Source organism: Hirundo rustica, chromosome 6, assembly GCF_015227805.2.
Source record: "Hirundo rustica isolate bHirRus1 chromosome 6, bHirRus1.pri.v3, whole genome shotgun sequence".
NCBI classification, from domain to species: Eukaryota; Metazoa; Chordata; class Aves; order Passeriformes; family Hirundinidae; genus Hirundo; species Hirundo rustica.
In genome coordinates, this window is record NC_053455.1 from 1,372,790 (window position 1) to 1,392,253 (window position 19,464).

The following is a 19,464-nucleotide window of genomic DNA, read 5'->3' on the forward strand; positions in this document are numbered from 1 at the left end:
AGGCTTGAGGAGGATTTGGTGATCCCTGAGCTGTGCTGATGGATTGGGAATGGTCGGGAATTTCCTCTGCTCCTGGTCATCATGTTGATTTTTTTTAATAGAAAAATGGTATCAGGATCCTTTGAGAAAAGTGGGAATGAGGTGGTGGTTTTGGATTGGGAATGTGGGAAAGTTGGAGAGCACTTTGGGATTCATTTCAGCTGGAATGGGCAGAGGAGTTGGGAGATGGAGATTTGTGGAGCTGGGAATGGGAATCATTCCAAGATCCCTGATGGCAGGACAACTTTAAGGATTTTTATCCAACAACTGTCATCCTTATAATCGTTCTTCTCTTTTACCAACCTCCATGGAAATCAAACACACCAGGATTTTAAAGAAGAGTGTTGTTGATTTCAACACCAGATCTTCCAAAAAAATCCCATCAACATTCCTGCTGTTGATGTTCCTCTGGAACACCCGACATCCACCCAACAACTGGGAGAAGTGTTTTCACTTTCCGCCAATGGGATCCGCATTTTTCCAATGGGATCCAACTTCTGGAATCCAATGGGATTCCAACTTTTTTCCAATGGGATCCACACCTGGAAGGTGCGTGAAGGTTCTGGCTTCGTTTTTTTTTTCCTTGCCAAGGTCAGGATGATACACGGGAAATGCAGGGTTTGAGTTTGGACTTGGATGTTGATTATTTCTTATCCATTTACATACCCAGGAGCCGTGAGCTCTAACTAGCGAGTCAGAGAAACCAGGTAAAATGGAGAACTTCTAACTCTTTCCAAGGTTAATTAAGCGATAATCCCCCAGTAACGAGGTGACACCTCTGTTATTTACGTTTTTGACCCAACAATGACCACCCAAGGCCCGCAATGTGGACCTTCTTCACCCAATTACGGAAAAACACCCAAACCCGTGAAGAAGAAGGAAGAAGAAGGTGAAGAAGAACAACTCAGACAAGGCCCCAAATCCTCCATCTTAACACACTTGTGTTACTACACAGTAAAAACCCCAGACCCTCAGTTTCCGTAATTCCAACAGGCGGGGACTCACCTGTGGCCGGGGGTGGCCGGTGACCAGGCAGGTGAGCTCCAGGGTCTCTCCCTCGCGGATGGTGTAGACCCTCTCGGAGTAGCGCTCCTCCTCGATGTTGCAGGCCAGGCCCGAGTGCACGATCCGCACCGTGGGGGGGGGCTGCAAAGCCAGCAGAGAAACGGGATCAGAACCACACGGATCACAGGACCACGGGATAGTAAGAGCTGTGAGGGATTCACAAGGACTGGGAGTCCTTAAGGGAATCAAACCCGACCATGGAGTTCTCAGCCCCATGATCCAACCAGCCAAGCCCATCCCAAACAACCCCACTCCTGGGGATGGCCCTGAGCTGGGGGGGCTGCAACAGAGAAACGGGATGAGAACCACATGGATCACGGGATAACGGGATGTTCTGAGTTGGAAAAACCACAAGGGTTTAGTCCAGCTCTCAAGGGAATTGAACCCCCCTTGGTGTTTTCAGCTCCATGATCCAACCAGCCAAGCCCATCCCAAACAACCCCGCTCCTGGGGATGGCCCTGAGCTGCAAGGTCAGCAGAGAAACGGGATGAGAACCACATGGATCACGGGATAACGGGATGTTCTGAGTTGGAAAAACCACAAGGATTAAGTCCAGCTCTTAAAGGAATTGAACCCGCCTTGGTGTTTTCAGCTCCATGATCCAACCAGCCAAGCCCATCCCAAACAACCCCACTCCTGGGGATGGCCCTGAGCTGGGCGGCTGCAACGGAGAAACGGGATGAGAATCACATGGATCAAGGGATAACAGGATGTTCGGAGTTGGAAAAACCACAAGGATTAAGTCCAGCTCTCAAAGGAATTGAACCCGCCTGGGTGTTTTCAGCTCCATGATCCAACCAGCCAAGCCCATCTCAAACAACCCCACTCCTGGGGCTAGCCCTGAGCTGCAAGGTCAGCAGAGAAACGGGATGAGAACCACATGGATCACGGGATAACAGGGTGCTCTGAGTTGGAAAACCCACAAGGATTGAGTCCAGCTCTTAAAGGAATTGAACCCCTCTGGGTGTTTCCAGCTCCATGATCCAACTCGTCAAGCCCATCCCAAACAACCCCACTCCTGGGGTGGCTCTGAGCTGCAAGGTCAGCAGAGAAACGGGATGAGAACCACATGGATCACGGGATAACAGGATGCTCTGAGTTGGAAAAACCACAAGGATTGAGTCCAGCTCTTAAGGGAATTGAACCCGCCTGGGTGTTTTCAGCTCCATGATCCAACCCACCAAGCCCATCCCAGGCCACCCCAGCCCTGGAACCAGCACTGAGTATCTCCCCCACACGGATACTCCTTGTTTACTCAGCAGCACAAGAGATTTCCATGGTTTTTATTAATCCCTGGAAACCCACTGAACGAAACCTTCAGCACCCCCCGCTTGCGTTCCAATTTTTTTTTTTGTTTCCGTTTCCAAAATGAACTCGGCGTTATTGTTTTTTTACTCTATATCTTCCTAAATGCATTATCACACTTGTTATGCTAATGAAGAGGCTTAATTAAAGCAGGAAAATTAAGCAGGAGAAGCAGTGGCACTGATGCTGCTACCTCCTTTCCAAATCCTGTTGCTGTCAGCAGGATCAGGATTCGGAGCAGGAGTTAAGAACAGGCAGAACCTTACTTTAATTTCCTTGTTGGTACAACCTGTAGGACAGGAATTACTCGGCTTTGCACGTCCTAAGTGTAAGGAAACCATGATATTCCTGTTATTACACCTGCATAAATCCCAGCTCTGCTTCCACGAGTCTCCAAAGCACATTCCCAGCCCCACGATTTCGCTTCTGAACCGTGAAATTCACAACTATGACAATTTCCAGGGAGTGGATCGATATCAGAAGGAAACTGATTTATAGACCCAAATAAAATCACAGAAAGTAAAGAGCACAAAGGATAAAATGGAATTTTGTGGGATTTAAACACAGGGAGTTCCATTCTTTCTGTTCATCCATGTGATGCCATAGAGCTCCCAGCCCCACTCTCCATGGAAGAGCCTCAGAATTCCTGCCCAAGCCCCTTGCAACAGCTGGATCCCCTTCCCAAGGCTGCTTTGCCAGGTCTCCGTGCTGCACATCACACCAATCCTGCTCCTCTGATCGTTCTGAAATTCCTCTGCTAAGATCCACATGGAATTCCCGGGGTGCAGGGCTTTGGCATCCCTTCAGACCCACCCCCTCCCCGTGGCATTCCTGGTCCAGCCCACACACAGCTCCCTGTGGACACAGCCCATTGTGGGATCATGATCCAAAGGTCTGGGATTGATCCAAACCTGCCGAGAGTTCAACATCCCAAGGATGTGGAATGTGCTCTTTGTTCTGCCCTTTCCAGGGCTCTGAGTCACCGCTGGGGCTTCCATCATCTCCCACTGCGCAAAGTCCAAAACACGGGAATGCTGAAGCGGAGCCACGGAGCAGAAAGGTAAACGAGGGTTCAGCACGGCTCGTCAAACTTGGGATCAAATTAGAGCAGTCAGCAACATTATTCCAACATCCTTTTAAATCCATAATCCATTAATATTCCATGTTTTTATTCATGTTATATTCATCTAACTCCAAATGGCAGCTGAAGTGTCCTTCATTTCGGTGGCTGTGCCACTCTCCCGAATCCATTAAACTTGGGAAGGAGCAGGAAAGTGAGAGACGGTTTTACTACCTCCAGGGAAAACACTGCTTTAAGAGGAGATCAAACCAATCAAGGGAAATACCAAATATTCCCCCTCCTTTGAGTGAAAAACCTCATGGTTCAGGAGACATCCCATAATTACGAAATGCCACCTCCCTCTTTCCTGCAGGAATATTCATTCCAGCTCCTTCTGAAAGCCGCCTCCAGGGATTTCATCCGTTAGAATAATACCAACTTAGCGCTGATTTTGTTTGTGGCATTTGGGGAGGATTTGGATGGCGATTACACATGGGAAACGCTGCGTGGATCCTTCCCAGTGCCATTCCCGAGCAAGGAAAAGTTGTCCAAGGAAAAGGTAAAACAGCAAATCCGAGCGCAAACCCCTCGTTCAGCTGTAAGGGTTGAGTGACCACCCAAGATTCCCTCTTTCCATGAAAAACTGGAAGTTTGTCCTTTCCCTCTCTCCTTACAAACATTGTCCTTCTTGGCCGCTCTTTTCCAGCGATTTCAAGTTTAGATGGGATATTGGGAAGGAATTCCTGGCTGGGAGTGTAGGGAGGCCCGGGAATGGATTTCCCAGAGAAGCTGTGATCCAAAGTCCCGATCCAAAGGAATTCCAGTGGAATTTGGATGTTTTCTCAGCCTGGGAAGTCCTCACTGGACTCACTCTGGGAAAATATTGGAGGCTTGAGGAGGATTTGGTGATCCCTGAGCTGTGCTGATGGATTGGGAATGGTTGGGAATTTCAGCTGCTCCAGGTTCACGTGTTGACCTTTTTCTATGGAGAAGGATATCAGGATCCTTTGAGAAAAGTGGGAATGAGGTTGTGCAGGAATGAGAATGCAGGAAAGTTTGAGAGCACTTTGGGATTTGTTTCAGCTGGAATGGGAAGAGGAGTTGGGAGATGGAGATTTGTGGAGCTGGGAAGGGGAATCATTCCATGGGGAGCGACTTGGGACAAGGGATGGAGACACAGGACACAGGGAATGGCTTCCAGTGCCAGAGGGCAGAGATGGATGGGATACCGGGAAGGAATTCTGAGGGATTTGGTCAAATCCTTGTTGGAAAAAAGGGAATTAAACTCTGACCAACATCAGAACTCGGATCCAGGACTGAATTCCCTTAATCTGAGCTGCGCTAAGACCTTCCTGATTTGTGGAATGTGTAGGATTCTTTAAAACCGAGTAAAAATTAGACTTTTTGGGGAAACAGGAGATCCATGATGGACCTGCTAGAAAATGCAGGATGGATTTGCCACAAATCAAATCTCCCCTCCTGCAGCTTTCCCCCGATCCATATTCTGCACCAGGAGACGCTTTTCCATGGAAAATTAATTAGCAGGACTGAAGCCCTCCGTGAATTTAGTGCAGTTCTGCAGCAGAATAGGGAAAAAATAATGGAGTTTTCTCAAGAAAGAGGAGATTTAAAGTAATTGCAGGCACTTACTACTCTCAGAATTCACTTCTCCCATATTATCCCAGCTCTTAATTCTCCTAAACTGCAAATGGAATGACCAGGAATCGCCGAGGTACTGCCATGGGAATGCACTGCCCCCATCAACGCAGAATTCGGAGCATTTTACTGCAGCTAATTTGGGATTTGGGGCTGTTTTATCCAGCTGGAGGTGAGGCTCTGTCCACAAATAAATGGATTATTGAAACAGCTTCTTTTTTATTTCTTCTCTAAATGTGGGTTTTTTTTTTTTTCTTTGGGGAAAGTCAAATGTTACGCAAGTAGCTTTTGTTAAACAAATATTCCGTTTGTGGAGAAATCCTTCATCTTGAGCCAAATTCCAGGTGCCTAAGAGAGGAAACTTTCAGGTGCGATGCTGACCTGATTTCGGTTCTGACATTCCTGGATCACTCCGTATCATTCCCAGATATTTCCCACCCGCTTTCACCCGATGCCCATGGGAGTATTTATTGGGCACCTTCCTCTGAGCTGATCCTGAGCTGAACTTCCCCTTCAAACAGGACAAAATCACCTTTTATCCCAATTGGGGCTGATTTTTCCCACCCTGCTCAATATTTCCATCTATCCTGGTGTTTGTGGAGCTCGGGAAGGCTCCGTGATTGATGGCGCTGCCATCCCAAGGCTCCCAGATAATCAAATCCCGCCGCTGCTTCCCGACGCCGCTGCCGCGAAATTAGGCCTGACCTAATTTTGACACTACAAAACTTAGCAGTGCTGGATACATCGAGTTCAGGCTGTCCTAAAGCTGCTTTTCCAGGAACAGGTGGATTTATGGCTCTTTCCCACCCTTTACAACTCCTCGCACTGCTGGTCATTGTTCCTGCTGCTGGGCAGGAGTTAAAAACTGCTGGAGTTCAGAGCGGGATCAGGAAAAGGTCAGGAGAGCTCCTCAGACACGGATTTGGGCTGAGAATACAAAATCATGGAATGGTTCTGGAAGGGAACTTAAATCCCATCCCATCCCATCCCATCCCATCCCATCCCATCCCATCCCATCCCATCCCATTCCCGCCCCTGCCATGGCAGGGACACCTCCCACTGTCCCAGGCTGCTCCAAGCCCAATGTCCAACCTGGCCTTGGACACTGCCAGGGATCCAGGGATCCGCAGCTGCTCTGGGAATTCCAGCCCAGCCTCTCACAGAGCAGAATTCCTTCCCAATATCCCATCCATCTCTGGCACTGGAAGCCATTCCCTGTGTCCTGTCCCTCCAGGCCTTGTCCCCAGTCCCTCTCCAGCTCATTTCCTTTGGAAGCACTGAATTTCTTTGGGAATTGAATTGGGATACTGAATTCCTCCATGCCTGGCAAGTCCAGAGTCTCCCACTCCAATTGTCTCACGCTCAGTTCCCTGCAGGAACACTTGGACACTGCCAGGGATCCAGGGATCCGCAGCTGCTCTGGGAATTCCAGCCCAGCCTCTCACAGAGCAGAATTCCTTCCCAATATCCCCTCCATCTCTGGCACTGGAAGCCATTCCCTGTGTCCTGTCCCTCCAGGCCTTGTCCCCAGTCCCTCTCCAGCTCATTTCCTTTGGAAGAACTGAATTCCTTTGGGAATTGAATTGGGATACTGAATTCCTCCATGCCTGGCAAATCCAGAGTCTCCGGTTCCAACTGTCCCACTCTCAGTTCCCTGCAGGAGCACTAATGCAGAATATCCTCTGCAAAAACTCATTTAATGGGAAATTTTTTTTCGGGAAAGTCAGAGAAGGAAATACTTCCTAAAACCACGGGAATTTGGATTCTAGTTTCCTTTAATGATTCAGCACCTCCCTGCTCGCTTTTCATCAGCTTTAATTTGTCCTTAACAATTTATCCTGCAGCCCAAAGCAACGCTGCTGACATTCCAGTCTCTTTGTATCCTGGAGTTGTCCAGGTTGGAAAAAACCCATCAGAGCCCATCAAATCCAACCATTCCCAGCACTGCCGAGGCCACCACTGCCCCGTGTCCCCAAGTGCCACATCCACATGGATTTTAAATCCCTCCAGGAATGGGGAATCCACCCCTGCTCTGAGCAGCTGTGCCAGGGCTGGACAAACCTTTCCATGAGGAAATTCCTACAAATATCCAAATTAGATGTCCCCTGGCACAGCCTGAGGTCATTTCCTCTTCTCCTACCGCGTGTTCCTTGGAAGAAGCCGCCAATCCCCAGCTGGGATGAAATCCAGTTTTAGGAATTTGTAGGAGCGAATAAAACATCAGAAACCCCTTTTCCCGCTCCACACTCATTCCCTGTGGGAATGCCGCCTCTTTTTCCTTCAGCTGAGCCCCGGACACGTCCCTGCAGGGCCAATTCCTGCCATTTCCACGGGAGCAAAGGTCTCCCAAAGATCCGCCGCCACTGGGTCACGCCCGTGTGTCCCTGCCCAGGAAAGCAATTAGGGATAATTTCCCCTGTGCTCCTGCAGGAATTCATTCCCTGATTTAACTCCTGCTCTTTGTTTCCCTCATCCAGCTACTTCAGCTCCAGGAGAGGAGCTGCACTTCTCCATGCCCGGCACCACGATTGGATTTACGAATTTTGGCTGCCATGGGTTTTTTTGGGTTGTTTTTTTGTTGGTTTTTTTTTTTTTTTCCCAAAAGAAATCCAGGGATACCATGGGTACCCTCACTCCCACCATGTGTGGGACACTCTTGGCAAACAACCTTGGAATTAAAAATTGAACTGCCTGGAGCATCAGCACTGAGAAAATATCCCTCTGGTCTGGGGATTCCAGGCAGGGTTTCAGAGGAATTTTAGGATTTTCGTGCTGTTTTTAAGCTGGGTTTCGGTTTTGAGAATAGAATCGCTGAGAGACGCCGCCTTGCAATCCTTATTTCTGCCTGAAAGCCTGAAACTGAGATATTTTTTTTTTCTTTTTTCTTTTTTTTTCAGCTTTTTGTACTTAAATGACAACCTGGGAAATTCGTGTTTCCGGATTTCCCAGCCCCTTAACTCCAGCACTTCCAGAGAACCACTCTTGGTTAATTCACAGCATTCCGGGCTGATCTGTCCCTTACACCCAACAAAAAGGGCATTTTCCTTTTTTTTTTTTTTTTTCCCCACTGCTTCAGCGGGGATTTCAGAGATGAGCATCGAGGGAACCCTTCCCACACTCCACTTCCCCCCCTGAAGTGCTCCTGGAGCCGCTCGCATCCCACAGATTGCCGGCAGTGGGATCAAGGGATCTGCTAAAATAAGGAATCGTCAACAAGGGAGGTCTTTAATTGAAGCAACACTTTGTTGTTCCTGGCATCACAAAACAGACGACGGTGCCAGACCCTTTTCAGCACCGTCGCAGGCTGGCAGCAAACACATCTCACTTATTTGGGAGCACACACACACACAAAAAAAACACGTGGAATTTCCCCCCGCTGGAAAAGGCAGAGAGGGATGAAAATCAAGCGCGTTAAAAACCACCTCGTCAAAAAAACAACAACAGAATTCTAAATTATTTACATGGGCTGGTGAAACTTCTTTTAGGAGATTTTTAATTCATTTATTTTTTAAAATTTTAATTAAATTTTGTTTTAATTTTTAGTTAATTTAATTTTTCTTTTTTCCTTACCAGGAAGCGCTGGTAGAGCAGTTCCTGACAGGCAACAGGGAAGACACGGATTTATCCTGAAGGATAAAGCACGTACACACAATGATGATGAGAGGAAACGCTCTCAAGATGTGCGACATTGGAATATTGGGAAGGAATTCCTGGCTGGGAGGGTGGGAAGGGGCTGGGATGGAATTCCAAGAGAAGCTATGGCTGCCCCTGGATTCCTGGGAGTGTCCAAGGATAGGTTGGACATTGGGGCTTGGAGCAACTTGGGATAGCAGAAGCTTGGAAAATTCTCAGGGATTATCTTCTAAATCCAACCATTTCCCCACTTAGCATGAGCTCAAGACAAATATTCATGGAATTATGGAAGCATTAAGGTTGGAAAAGCTCATCCAACAGTTCCCCCACACTGCTGAGGCCACCACTGCCTCATGTCCACAAGTCTCACATCCACATGGATTTAAATCCCTCTAGGGATGGAGACTCCACCGTCTACCTGCGCCAGGGCTGGACAACCAATCCAGGGAAGAAATTTTCCCAAATATCCAATCCAAACCTTACAGAATCACTGAGTTTGGAAAAGCCCTCCAGGACCAGAGTCCCAGCTGTGCCTGATCCCCACCCTGTCCCAGCCCAGAGCTCTGAGTGCCATCTCCAGGAATTCCTGGGACACCTCCAGGGATGGGCACTCCAAACCTCCCTGGCCACTTCCAAGCCCTGAGCTCCCTTTCCATGGGGAAATTCCTGCTGCTCTCCACCCTGAGCCTCCCCTGGCCCAGCCTGAGGCCGTTACCTCTGCTCCTGTCCCTGTTTCCCGGGAATCATCCCCTCTCCTGTCAGGGACTTGTGCAGAGCCACAAGGTTCCCCCTGATCCTCCTTTTCTCCAGGCTCAGCCCTTTCCCAGCTCCCTCAGGAATTCTCCAGCTCTCTCAGGAATTCTCCAGCCCATTCCCAGCTCCCTCAGCCCTTCCTCCCAAGTCTCACCCTCAGCAGACCAGGAAAAGCCCTAAAACCACAATTTCTGAGGGTGCCCCAAAATAGGAGGAAGTGCTGCACGTGCTGCAAAACCCCGACACAAATTCCAGCAGCAGGGATAACACCATCCTGAGAAAAGCCTGCCCTTGTTCGGCTCTGGAGCAGAAATTCCACTGACTATGGAATGTATCTCAACTTAGTTTGCTGCCAGGAAAAAGAAAAAAAAAAAAAAAAAAAAAAAAGCACCGTTTAATATTAAAGAGCAAATTTAAAATACAGAACCTTCCACGAATGCGAACGAAGAAGGAAACGCCACTTCGGAACGTTAGGCGAGAACAAACAGCTTTTTAAACAATTTGCTGGTTTTTGGGAGCTAGCAGAGATCTGTTCCTGAGGAAAAAAAAACAAGGAAAACAAATCTCCTTTCAGGGAATAAAATGATTCCTTGAATTAAAGCCGTGTTTCCTGTACTTCAGTGTCTCACACCTCGTTCTCACGTCTTCGTTGTCAAACACCGCGTGGAGAAGGAGCAGCTGAATGAACTGGAATGTGCTCCCTCTTAAAAGATGGGAATTTATTCCACGGATTTTATGTTTTCCGGGCTCCATCAAAATTTGTTTATGGGAATGGATCTTTTGGAATCAGGGAAGAGTTTGGGTGGGAATGGAGCCTAAAGCTCATCCCATTCCACATGTAAAGGCACTTCCCACTGTTCCAGAGCGCTCCAAGCCTCTCCAGCCTGGCCTTGGACACTTCTAAGGATCCAGGGGCAGCCACAGCTTCCCTGGGAATTCCACCCCAGGGTTTTACCACTCTCCCAGCCAGGAATTCTTTCCCCAAATCCCATCTAACCCTTCCTTCCAGCTCTCCAACCGCTTCAGCTCCAAATGTGCTGCATCGGGGCAACCACAAAGTGCCTTAAGCGCCACACCTGGCACTTAAAACGTCATTCCAAGATATTCCAGCCACTGGAAAATCTGACTTGCCTAAAAATCTCCCATTTCCTTCAGGCCCTGGCATTGGGAACAGAACCGGGGGCTCTGTCCACCCTAAACCTTTTCCCCCTGTGGAGAAATTCTGGAGCACTGAGCTTGGAATGCTTGAGAGTTTTTCAGGGAAATTCCACATTTTAATAGCATAAATCATCCCATTCCCAAATTTTGGCCAACCCGGGGGAGATAAGCGGAGGTTTTCCTTCATTTTAGTAAATCCCGGGCTGTGCTGGGCCAGGAAAGAGCTGCAGAGGGGCTGAGGGGACAGAGATCCTGAGGGGTTCCTTGCTTCTTCCATGATTTCTGTGCCACCTTCCCACACCACCAACAGCGGATTGTTGGATCGCCCCCCCCCCCTAGGCTGCTTGGAAGAATTCCGCCAGGAATCATGGACAGGTTCAGCCCAGTTCCCAGGGAGATGCTGTGGATCCAAGCTCTCCCGGCACTGGGAATTCATAACATCCCTCAATCGATCCCTGCCCTCTCCCTTTCCCAGTTCTTTGATGGATACCAGCTTCCAAGGCAATATTTCTCCTGGAAACACTGCCAGGACACTCCTTTGTGTCCAACCCTTGGACATGGGAACAATTCCACGAGATTTGTGGAGCTGAGCAATGACTGAGGCTCCTCCATCGCTGGAGAATATCAATATTAATTAGGAATTGGATCAACACAGGGTTTCCAGCAGAGCCAGAAATCACCTCCCTATGGATCCAGTTCCTTGGGAATCCAAACTAACGTCTCGGTATTGATGTGAACAGATCCAGAGGGGAGTAACCCCTCAGCATTCCAGGATTTATTTGGACAGGCATCAATGAGCGATCAACAAATCAATAAAAATTAATGAGGAGAAATAATAAACTCCCACCCGGGTACTCAGGCACCGCCAGGTCAGGTGTCATTGTTTATATGAATTTCCAGCCCTTTTTCCAATTGGAAAGGAAAGCTCCAATCCCATTAGCAGAGGGTAATTAGTCATTAACTTCCATTAGGGAGTCGCTCCTTCCGTGCAAAATTTGTGGGAGTGGGAAAAGGATCTCACTTTCACCAGCCAAAATTCACCACCCGACCCTGCACAGCCTCCAAGTTCAGCAGTGGTAAATTCCACATCTGATCCCTGTCCACCAGCAGAGGCTTCCCAAGGGCTGGGATCGGTGGAGACGAGCTGCCAGCTCCTCATGGATTGAGCCCATGGATGCAAGGGAAACGTTATCCACAATATCTCAGGTTTTCCAGAGAAAATCGCTGCTCTGCTGGAATCACCACAAGCTCGGCACCTCCATAAAGCAGCTGGGCCAAGATTTGGGAATACAAAGAGGGAGATGAGGGAGGGAAAAGAGTGTATTCCTTCCATCTTTCCCTGTTATCATTAGAACTCTCTGGCACAGCGAATACGTGGATTTGCTGGATGGAATTCTCTAATCCTCAGTTTCCAACAAGGAACCCCACATCCTTCATTCCCAACAGGGAACTCCACATTCCTCCATTCCCGACAGGGAACTCCACATCCTCCATTCCCAACAGGGATCTCCACATCCTCCATTCCCAACAGGGATCTCCACATTCCTCCATTCCCAACCAAGAACTCCACATCCTCCATTCCCAACATGGAACTCCACATCCCCCATTCCCAACATGGAACTCCACATCCTCCATTCCCAACAGGGATCTCCACATCCTCCATTCCCAACAGGGAACTCCACATCTTCCATTCCCAACAAGGAACTCCACATCCTCCATTCCCAACATGGAACTCCACATCCTCCGTTCCCAACAGGGAACTCCACATCCTCCATTCCCAACAGGGATCTCCACATCCTCCATTCCCAACAGGGATCTCCACATCCTTCATTCCCAACAGGGATCTCCACATCCTCCATTCCCAACATGGAACTCCACATCCTCCGTTCCCAACAGGGAACTCCACATCCTCCATTCCCAACAGGGATCTCCACATCCTCCATTCCCAACAGGGATCTCCACATCCTCCATTCCCAACAGGGATCTCCACACCCTCCATTCCCAACCAAGAACTCCACATCCTCCATTCCCAACCAAGAACTCCACATCCTCCATTCCCAACATGAAGCTCCACATACCCCATTCCCAACAGGGATCTCCACATCCTCCATTCCCAACAGGGATCTCCACATCCTCCATTCCCAACCAAGAACTCCACATCCTCCATTCCCAACATGAAACTCCACATACTCCATTCCCAACAGGGAACTCCACATCTTCCATTCCCAACAGGGATCTCCACATTCCCCCATTCCCGACAGGGAAATCCACATCCTTCATTCCCAACAGGGAGCTCCACATCCTCCATTCCCAACAGGGATCTCCACATCCTCCGTTCCCAACAGGGATCTCCACATCCTTCATTCCCAACAGGGATCTCCACATCCTCCATTCCCAACAGGGAACTCCACATCCTCCGTTCCCAACAGGGATCTCCACATCCTCCATTCCCAACAGGGATCTCCACATCCTCCATTCCCAACAGGGAACTCCACATCCTCCATTCCCAACAAGGAACTCCACATCCTCCATTCCCAACAGGGAACTCCACATCCTCTGTTTCCAACAGGGAACTCCACATCCTTCATTCCCAACAGGGTACTCCACATTCTCCATTCCCAACATGGAACTCCACATTCTCAGTTTCCGATGAGGAATTCCTCAGTTCCTAACAAGGGCCTAAGGCAGTGGATGAAGGCACAAAGCGGGATTGTCCTTCATGTCTGGCTGCCTTTGGACCTCCCAGCAGCCCAGCTCTTCTCCATTTGGTCACTTCAGATCCCAAGCTTCCCTTGTCCTTCCACGTGGGAGCAAATCCATTCAAAAACAGCAGGGGAAAAAAAGAAAAAAAAAGAAAAAAAAAAAGAAAAAAAACAAACAAACAAAAAAAAACAACACAGCATTCTAATTTTTTTTTTTTTTTTCATCATAAAATCAGAGAATCATTAAAGCAGGAAGAGACCAGAAGAGTCCATCAGTCCAGTCCAGCACCACCACTGTGGTCACCACTCATCCGTGTTCTCAACTGCCACATTCCCAGATTTTTTTTTTTTTTAACTCTTCCAGGGATGGACACTCCAAACCTCCCTGGGCAGCTGTGCCAGGGTTTGAGCATGTTTTCCATTAAGGAATTTTCCCAGTGTCCACCCTGAGCCTCCCCTGGCCCAGCCTGAGGCCGTTCCCTCTCCTCCTGTCCCAGTTCCCTGGGAGCACAGCCCGACCCCCCCGGCTGTCCCCTCCTGTTTTCTCCAGGCTCATCCTCTTTCCCAGCTCCCTCAGGAATTCTCCAGCCCCTTTCCCAGCTCTGTTCTCTCCTAAAACCCACAACTCCTGAACTTAATTTTAAATCCCAAACATGGTGATTGACCTTCGGATTTGTCAGATCGCTGATTTGTTTTAAATCAGCTTCGGGAATGGTCTCAAAATGTTTTTCATTTTTTAATTGGAATCGAAAGCACTTCCAGCAGATGAGTAATGAGGAAGTGGCATCTGCCTGCCTGGAATTTTCAGTGAGGAACAGGGATGCAGCAAGTCCCCTCAGTGGATTACCAGAATTACATTCCAGCCCTTTCCAGATCTCCATCCCGAATTAAATTCCAGCCCTTTCCAGATCACTTCTTTTTCCACCAAAACATAAAAGAAATCCCTTTTTACTTTCCTGTCAACACAGGCATCACCACCAGGAAATAATTCCCAGAGTGATTTCCATGTAGAGCAGATTCTGGTGGCACTCAGGGTATTCCCAACCCCATTTCCCTCTTTAGATCCATCCCAAAATGCTTTTTTCCATGTGCACAAGGCCTTGACTTGATGAGTTTAATGGAGTTTTTTTGCATTTTTCCCCAGGCAAAGCAACAAAAAATTCCTGGTACAGATCCAACTTCAAGGCCCAGGCAAGGGAAGAGCTTTGCACAAGGAAGATGAAGCCACAGAGGATGAAATGTTTAAGGCTGAGCTTTGGGACAGGATCCTCAGCTGGAGGGATCCAGCAGCATCCAAGACCTTTTGTTCCCAGGAGCTGCCAATCCTTCTACTGATCTCAGCGAAGAAAATACTTGAGGAAAACCAGATAAAAACGGGAAAGCTGGAAAGAAGACGCTTCAAAATGCAGAGATTATGGCTTTAAACACATTTCTAATTAATGGATCATAAGCTGTCCTTAATACATCCCTCAGCACAGCAAACTCTGTCAGATTCCATGGACTCCTGGAATTGGAAATTAATTGGAAGAGCTAAAGATAGCAGCGGAGAATGAAATATACTCACAGATGCTTTCAAATGTCCTTAATCAAAATAATGATTGCATAAATCCTTCGTGCGAGCTCAGAAAAAATAAAATATTGCTACCTAATATCCTCCTCATTATCTGGGCCCCAAAGTGTTTGATAGTTTTAAATTAGAGCCGATTTCAGAAGTGTCTGTTAAATATTAAAAACAAGATCCAGAAGGTTTAACGTCTCTCCACACATCCACGGGAGAATCCATCCACTCCGAGCGGGATGTGGGCGAAAAATCAAGGTTTAAGCTCTTGCTCAAAGCTTTGATCAAACCATATTAAACCGCAGGCAAAAATCAGACATCAAAGGCAGGTTTAATTCCCCTCCGTGCCAGCGGAGCCACTTGGGGACATCCCAGGAACCCCCAGCTCCAGCTGCGCCACCAGGCTGGGCCAAGGTTGGACTTTGGGGCTTGGAGGAATCTGGGATGGTGGAAGTGTCCCTGCCTGCTGGAACCCCGGGCACTGAGAATTCCAGGCTTTCTGTGCTGCCAGGCTCTGACCCCCCAGCAAACCCTGCACTGACCTGAGGCCGTGGAAAAGGCTCCAGAATGGAGTGACAGCGCTGGGATTGTGGGTGTGGGGTTTGGATAGAAGTGTGTGACAGCACAGGGTGCAAAACTCAGAGCTGAAGGGTTTAGAACACAGGAACAGAGATAAAGCAGGGTGGAGGATTTAGGGCAGAGGCTGAGTCCTTCTTTTTCACCTTCTTCTCCATGGCTCTGGGTGGGATTTTGGAACTGGGTAGAAAAATCCACATTGCGGGCCAGGGGTGTTTGGTTATTGGGTTAAAAGTGAAAATAATTAAGGTGTAATTTCATAATCGGACAGTTTGTGCTTAAAAGTCCTTGTACAGAGATAGAGACAGACATTTTCCACCTTGTTAGCAAGAACTGACCATAGATAAGAATTAATAAACCTCTGAGTCCGAACACGAAAACTGCGTCTCTTGAGCATTTAATCCTGACTCTAAGAGAAGAAAAGAAGACAAAAAACCCACACCAGTCCATGGAAGGGGGTGGCACTGGATGGGATTTAAGCTCTCTTCCCACCCAAACCAAACTCTGGGATTCTCCAAAGGTTGGAGCCAGCCCAGGGGCTCCAGGCTTGCAGCATCCATGGGCTGGGTTGCTCCTCACATAGGAGAAATCATCCAGAGGAGAAACAGCTCTATGACAGGGTTTTTTCCAGGTTTTGTACCCCCTGAAGCAAAACTCCAAGAATTCCTCTGAGGACGAATGTGCTGGGATGGCTTCCGGTTGCAAACTATGGGAATGGGATGCATTGAAAATGGAATCATGGAATGGTTTGGGTTGGAAATGGACCCTAAATCCCACCCAGAGCCACCCCTGCCATGGGCAGGGACACCTCCCACTGTCCCAGGCTGCTCCAAGCCCACTGTCCAACCTGGCCTTGGGCACTGCCAGGGATCCAGGGGCAGCCACAGCAAATCTGGGCATCCCGTGCCAGGGTCTGCCCACCTCCCAGAAATTCCTGGGAAGCTCAGAGGATGAAACCACCCCCACCCAAGGGGCTGTTGGAGTTGGCTCTGGAGCTTCACAGTCTATGAGTCCAACTTAAACCAGTCCAAGGCCAAGGAGAATGTACACAACAGAGTGCCATCTCCAGGAATTCCTTGGACACCTCCAGGGATGGGCACTCCAAACCTCCCTGGCCACTTCCAAGCCCTGAGCTCCCTTTCCATGGCGAAATTCCTGCTGCTGTCCACCCTGAGCCTCCCCTGGCCCAGCCTGAGGCCGTTCCCTCTGCTCCTGTCCCTGTTTCCTGGGAATCATCCCCTCTCCTGTCAGGGACTTGTGCAGCGACACAAGAGCCTCCTTTTCTCCTGTCACGTTTGGCAGCAGCTCCTGCAGACATCCAGGGTTTGTTCCACCCCGCATCCATCCCTCCGAAGCAACGCTCTTTCCATGGACTTTCACCTGGACTATCTTGTCCTGGGTATTCGGTGCTTGAAGACGGCACTGATTTTCCAGACAAGGCTGAACAATTCCGGATGGTGAAGAAATGCGATCCCAACGCGGATTTCTTCCCAGAAGGAAAAGCTGCCTGACATTTGCAACAGAGATGCTGATCAGAAAGCTCTCAGAGAAGAGATCCATGAAGGACAAAGCTGAGTCACGGAGGGTTAGGTTGGATTTCAGGGAAAGTTTCCACTATTCCAGAGCGGGCTGGGCACTGCCCAGGCTCCCCAGGGAATGGTGACATTCCCGAGGCTGCCAGAGCTCCAGGAGTGTTTGAACAAAGCTTCCAGGGGTGCCCAGGGTGGGATTTTGGGGGGGTCTGGGCAAGGGTTGGATCAATGAGAGATTATGGCTTTAAACACATCCCTAATAAATGGATCATAAGCTGTCCTTAATACATCCCTCAGCACAGCAAACTCTGTCAGATTCCATGGACTCCTGGAACTGGAAACTAACTGGAAGAGCTGAATTCCAGCTCACACACCTGAATGTCCACCCTCACGTTGGGATCCACTCAACTTACCCCCCTTAAAAATACAGATCCAGAAATCTGAATGCTAAAAGCGCCAGGAAATCCGTATTTTATCAGTGGATGCGTTAGGATATTCATCATTCCATTAGGGATGTAAGATCACTCCGGAAGGATTTCTGCCCAGATCCTTCGGTGTGGGCTGGAGCCAAACGGCACAAAACCCTTTTGGAGCTGCACAACGTCAGCCCATCGATGTTTTTGGGAATGACTTCGGCAAATTTTTCAAGGGAACAACTTTCTGCCTCTGCCAAGCGCGTGCTACCTCCACCAGCTTGGCCTGCACTCCGTGGCAGAACTTCCCTTAAAAACCACCAATCAATCCCCAAAAAAAAGGCTTGGCTTGGAAAGGATATTTTAGGATCATCTCGTTTTATCAACTCCGTGGGCAGGGACACCTTGAGCTAGAGCAGATGGATACCAAAATAACGAAAAGATAAATAACGCAAGGCTGCGGATCAATAAATATTTGAATTATTTAGACAGGGAAAAGGGAAGCCTTGAACTTGAGTGCTGCACCGAACTCACATTCCAGAGCCTGGGAGCTTCCCGCTCTGTTCTGCCCTGCTCGCGGAGCGAGTTTTGAGGAAGGTAATTATTAATCAATGGTGATGTCACAGTTGGTTAGGAATATGAACCCTAATGAGCGCTAATTAACGAGCCAGCCACAACACAACAATTACTGACACACAGGGCAGGGCTGAGCGCTGCCCACGCTCAGCACAGCAGGACACACATTCCTGGGAACTTGTCCCGGAACTCATGGAAAAGCAGCTCATGGATAAGCGAATGAGAGAGCTCCCAGCTCCGTTTTGTCAGGATCCAGGAACGGAGCGCAAATGGGAGTGGTTGGAATCATCTCCTGCAAATGCTCAAGGAGAAATGAATCACCAAAATGAATCTTTAAATAAATCCCAATAAACAAACTCGTGCTGACCCCGAGCTGTTTGCACACAATTAATGAGCAATCAGGAAAAAAAACAAAAATAAAAGCAAGCAGAACATCTCTCGTTAACTTCAACAGGCTCTAGACTGGAGAATGAGTCGGGTATTCCAAAGTTAACCGAATCCCAGAATCCCAGGAACATTTACGTTGGAAAAGAGCTCCAGGATCAACCTGTGCCTGATCTCCACCCTGTCCCCAGCCCAGAGCTCCGAGTGCCACCTCCAGGAATTCCTGGGACACCTCCAGCCCTGGGCACTCCAAACCTCCCTGGCCACTTCCAAGCCCTGAGCTCCCTTTCCATGGGGAAATTCCTGCTGCTGTCCACCCTGAGCCTCCCCTGGCCCAGCCTGAGGCCGTTCCCTCTGCTCCTGTCCCTGTTCCCTGGGAATCATCCCCTCTCCTGTCAGGGACTTGTGCAGAGCCACAAGGTTCCCCCTGAGCCTCCTTTTCTCCAGGCTCAGCCCTTTCCCAGCTCCCTCAGGAATTCTCCAGACCCTTCCCAGCTCCCTCAGGAATTCTCCAGCCCTTTCCCAGCTCCGTTCCCTTCCCTGGACACGCTCCAGCCCCTCAATATCCTCTTGTCTTGATCTGGACACAGCCCTTGATGTGTGACCTCGCCAGGACAAAAGTGAATTCCTCATCCAGTCGTATCCCTGTTTTTGGACAACCCCTGATGATCCTCTCTCAGAAGAAGCCCAACGCCAAAATCTTGAAAAATTATTTTCAGACAAACTCATCATGCCCAACATGAAGACAAATGCTGGGGTGCTTCCACAAAATAAAAATTGACATAACTAATTACACACATTAAAATGCTCTTTAAAATTAGAAAATTTCTTTTAAGCAAATAGAGAACATCTTGACTTAAAATTTAATTTTTTTCCCCCAAATCAGGAATTTTTGTTTGCTGCTTTGCATAAGGCAAACCCTTCCTAACAAAATTAAGAAGTTAAACAATATTATTAATAATCCCCAAAAACGCTCCACCTTGGCTGAGCCCCCAAAACAAGAGTAAAGCAGGAATAGGATTTCTGCCTCCAATCAGCGCAGGAGATGTATCC

General features: G+C 48.6%; 1 protein-coding gene across 1 annotated transcript in view; it reads right to left on the minus strand.

Moving 5' to 3' along the window:
* MDGA2 (MAM domain containing glycosylphosphatidylinositol anchor 2) overlaps positions 1 to 19,464 on the minus strand; it is a 205,854-nt gene that overhangs the window by 138,825 nt on the left and 47,565 nt on the right. The window contains exon 2 of the mRNA XM_040066256.2: positions 1,045 to 1,184. Coding sequence (XP_039922190.1) covers positions 1,045 to 1,184 — 140 coding nt within the window. The remainder of the gene's footprint in view (positions 1 to 1,044; positions 1,185 to 19,464) is intronic.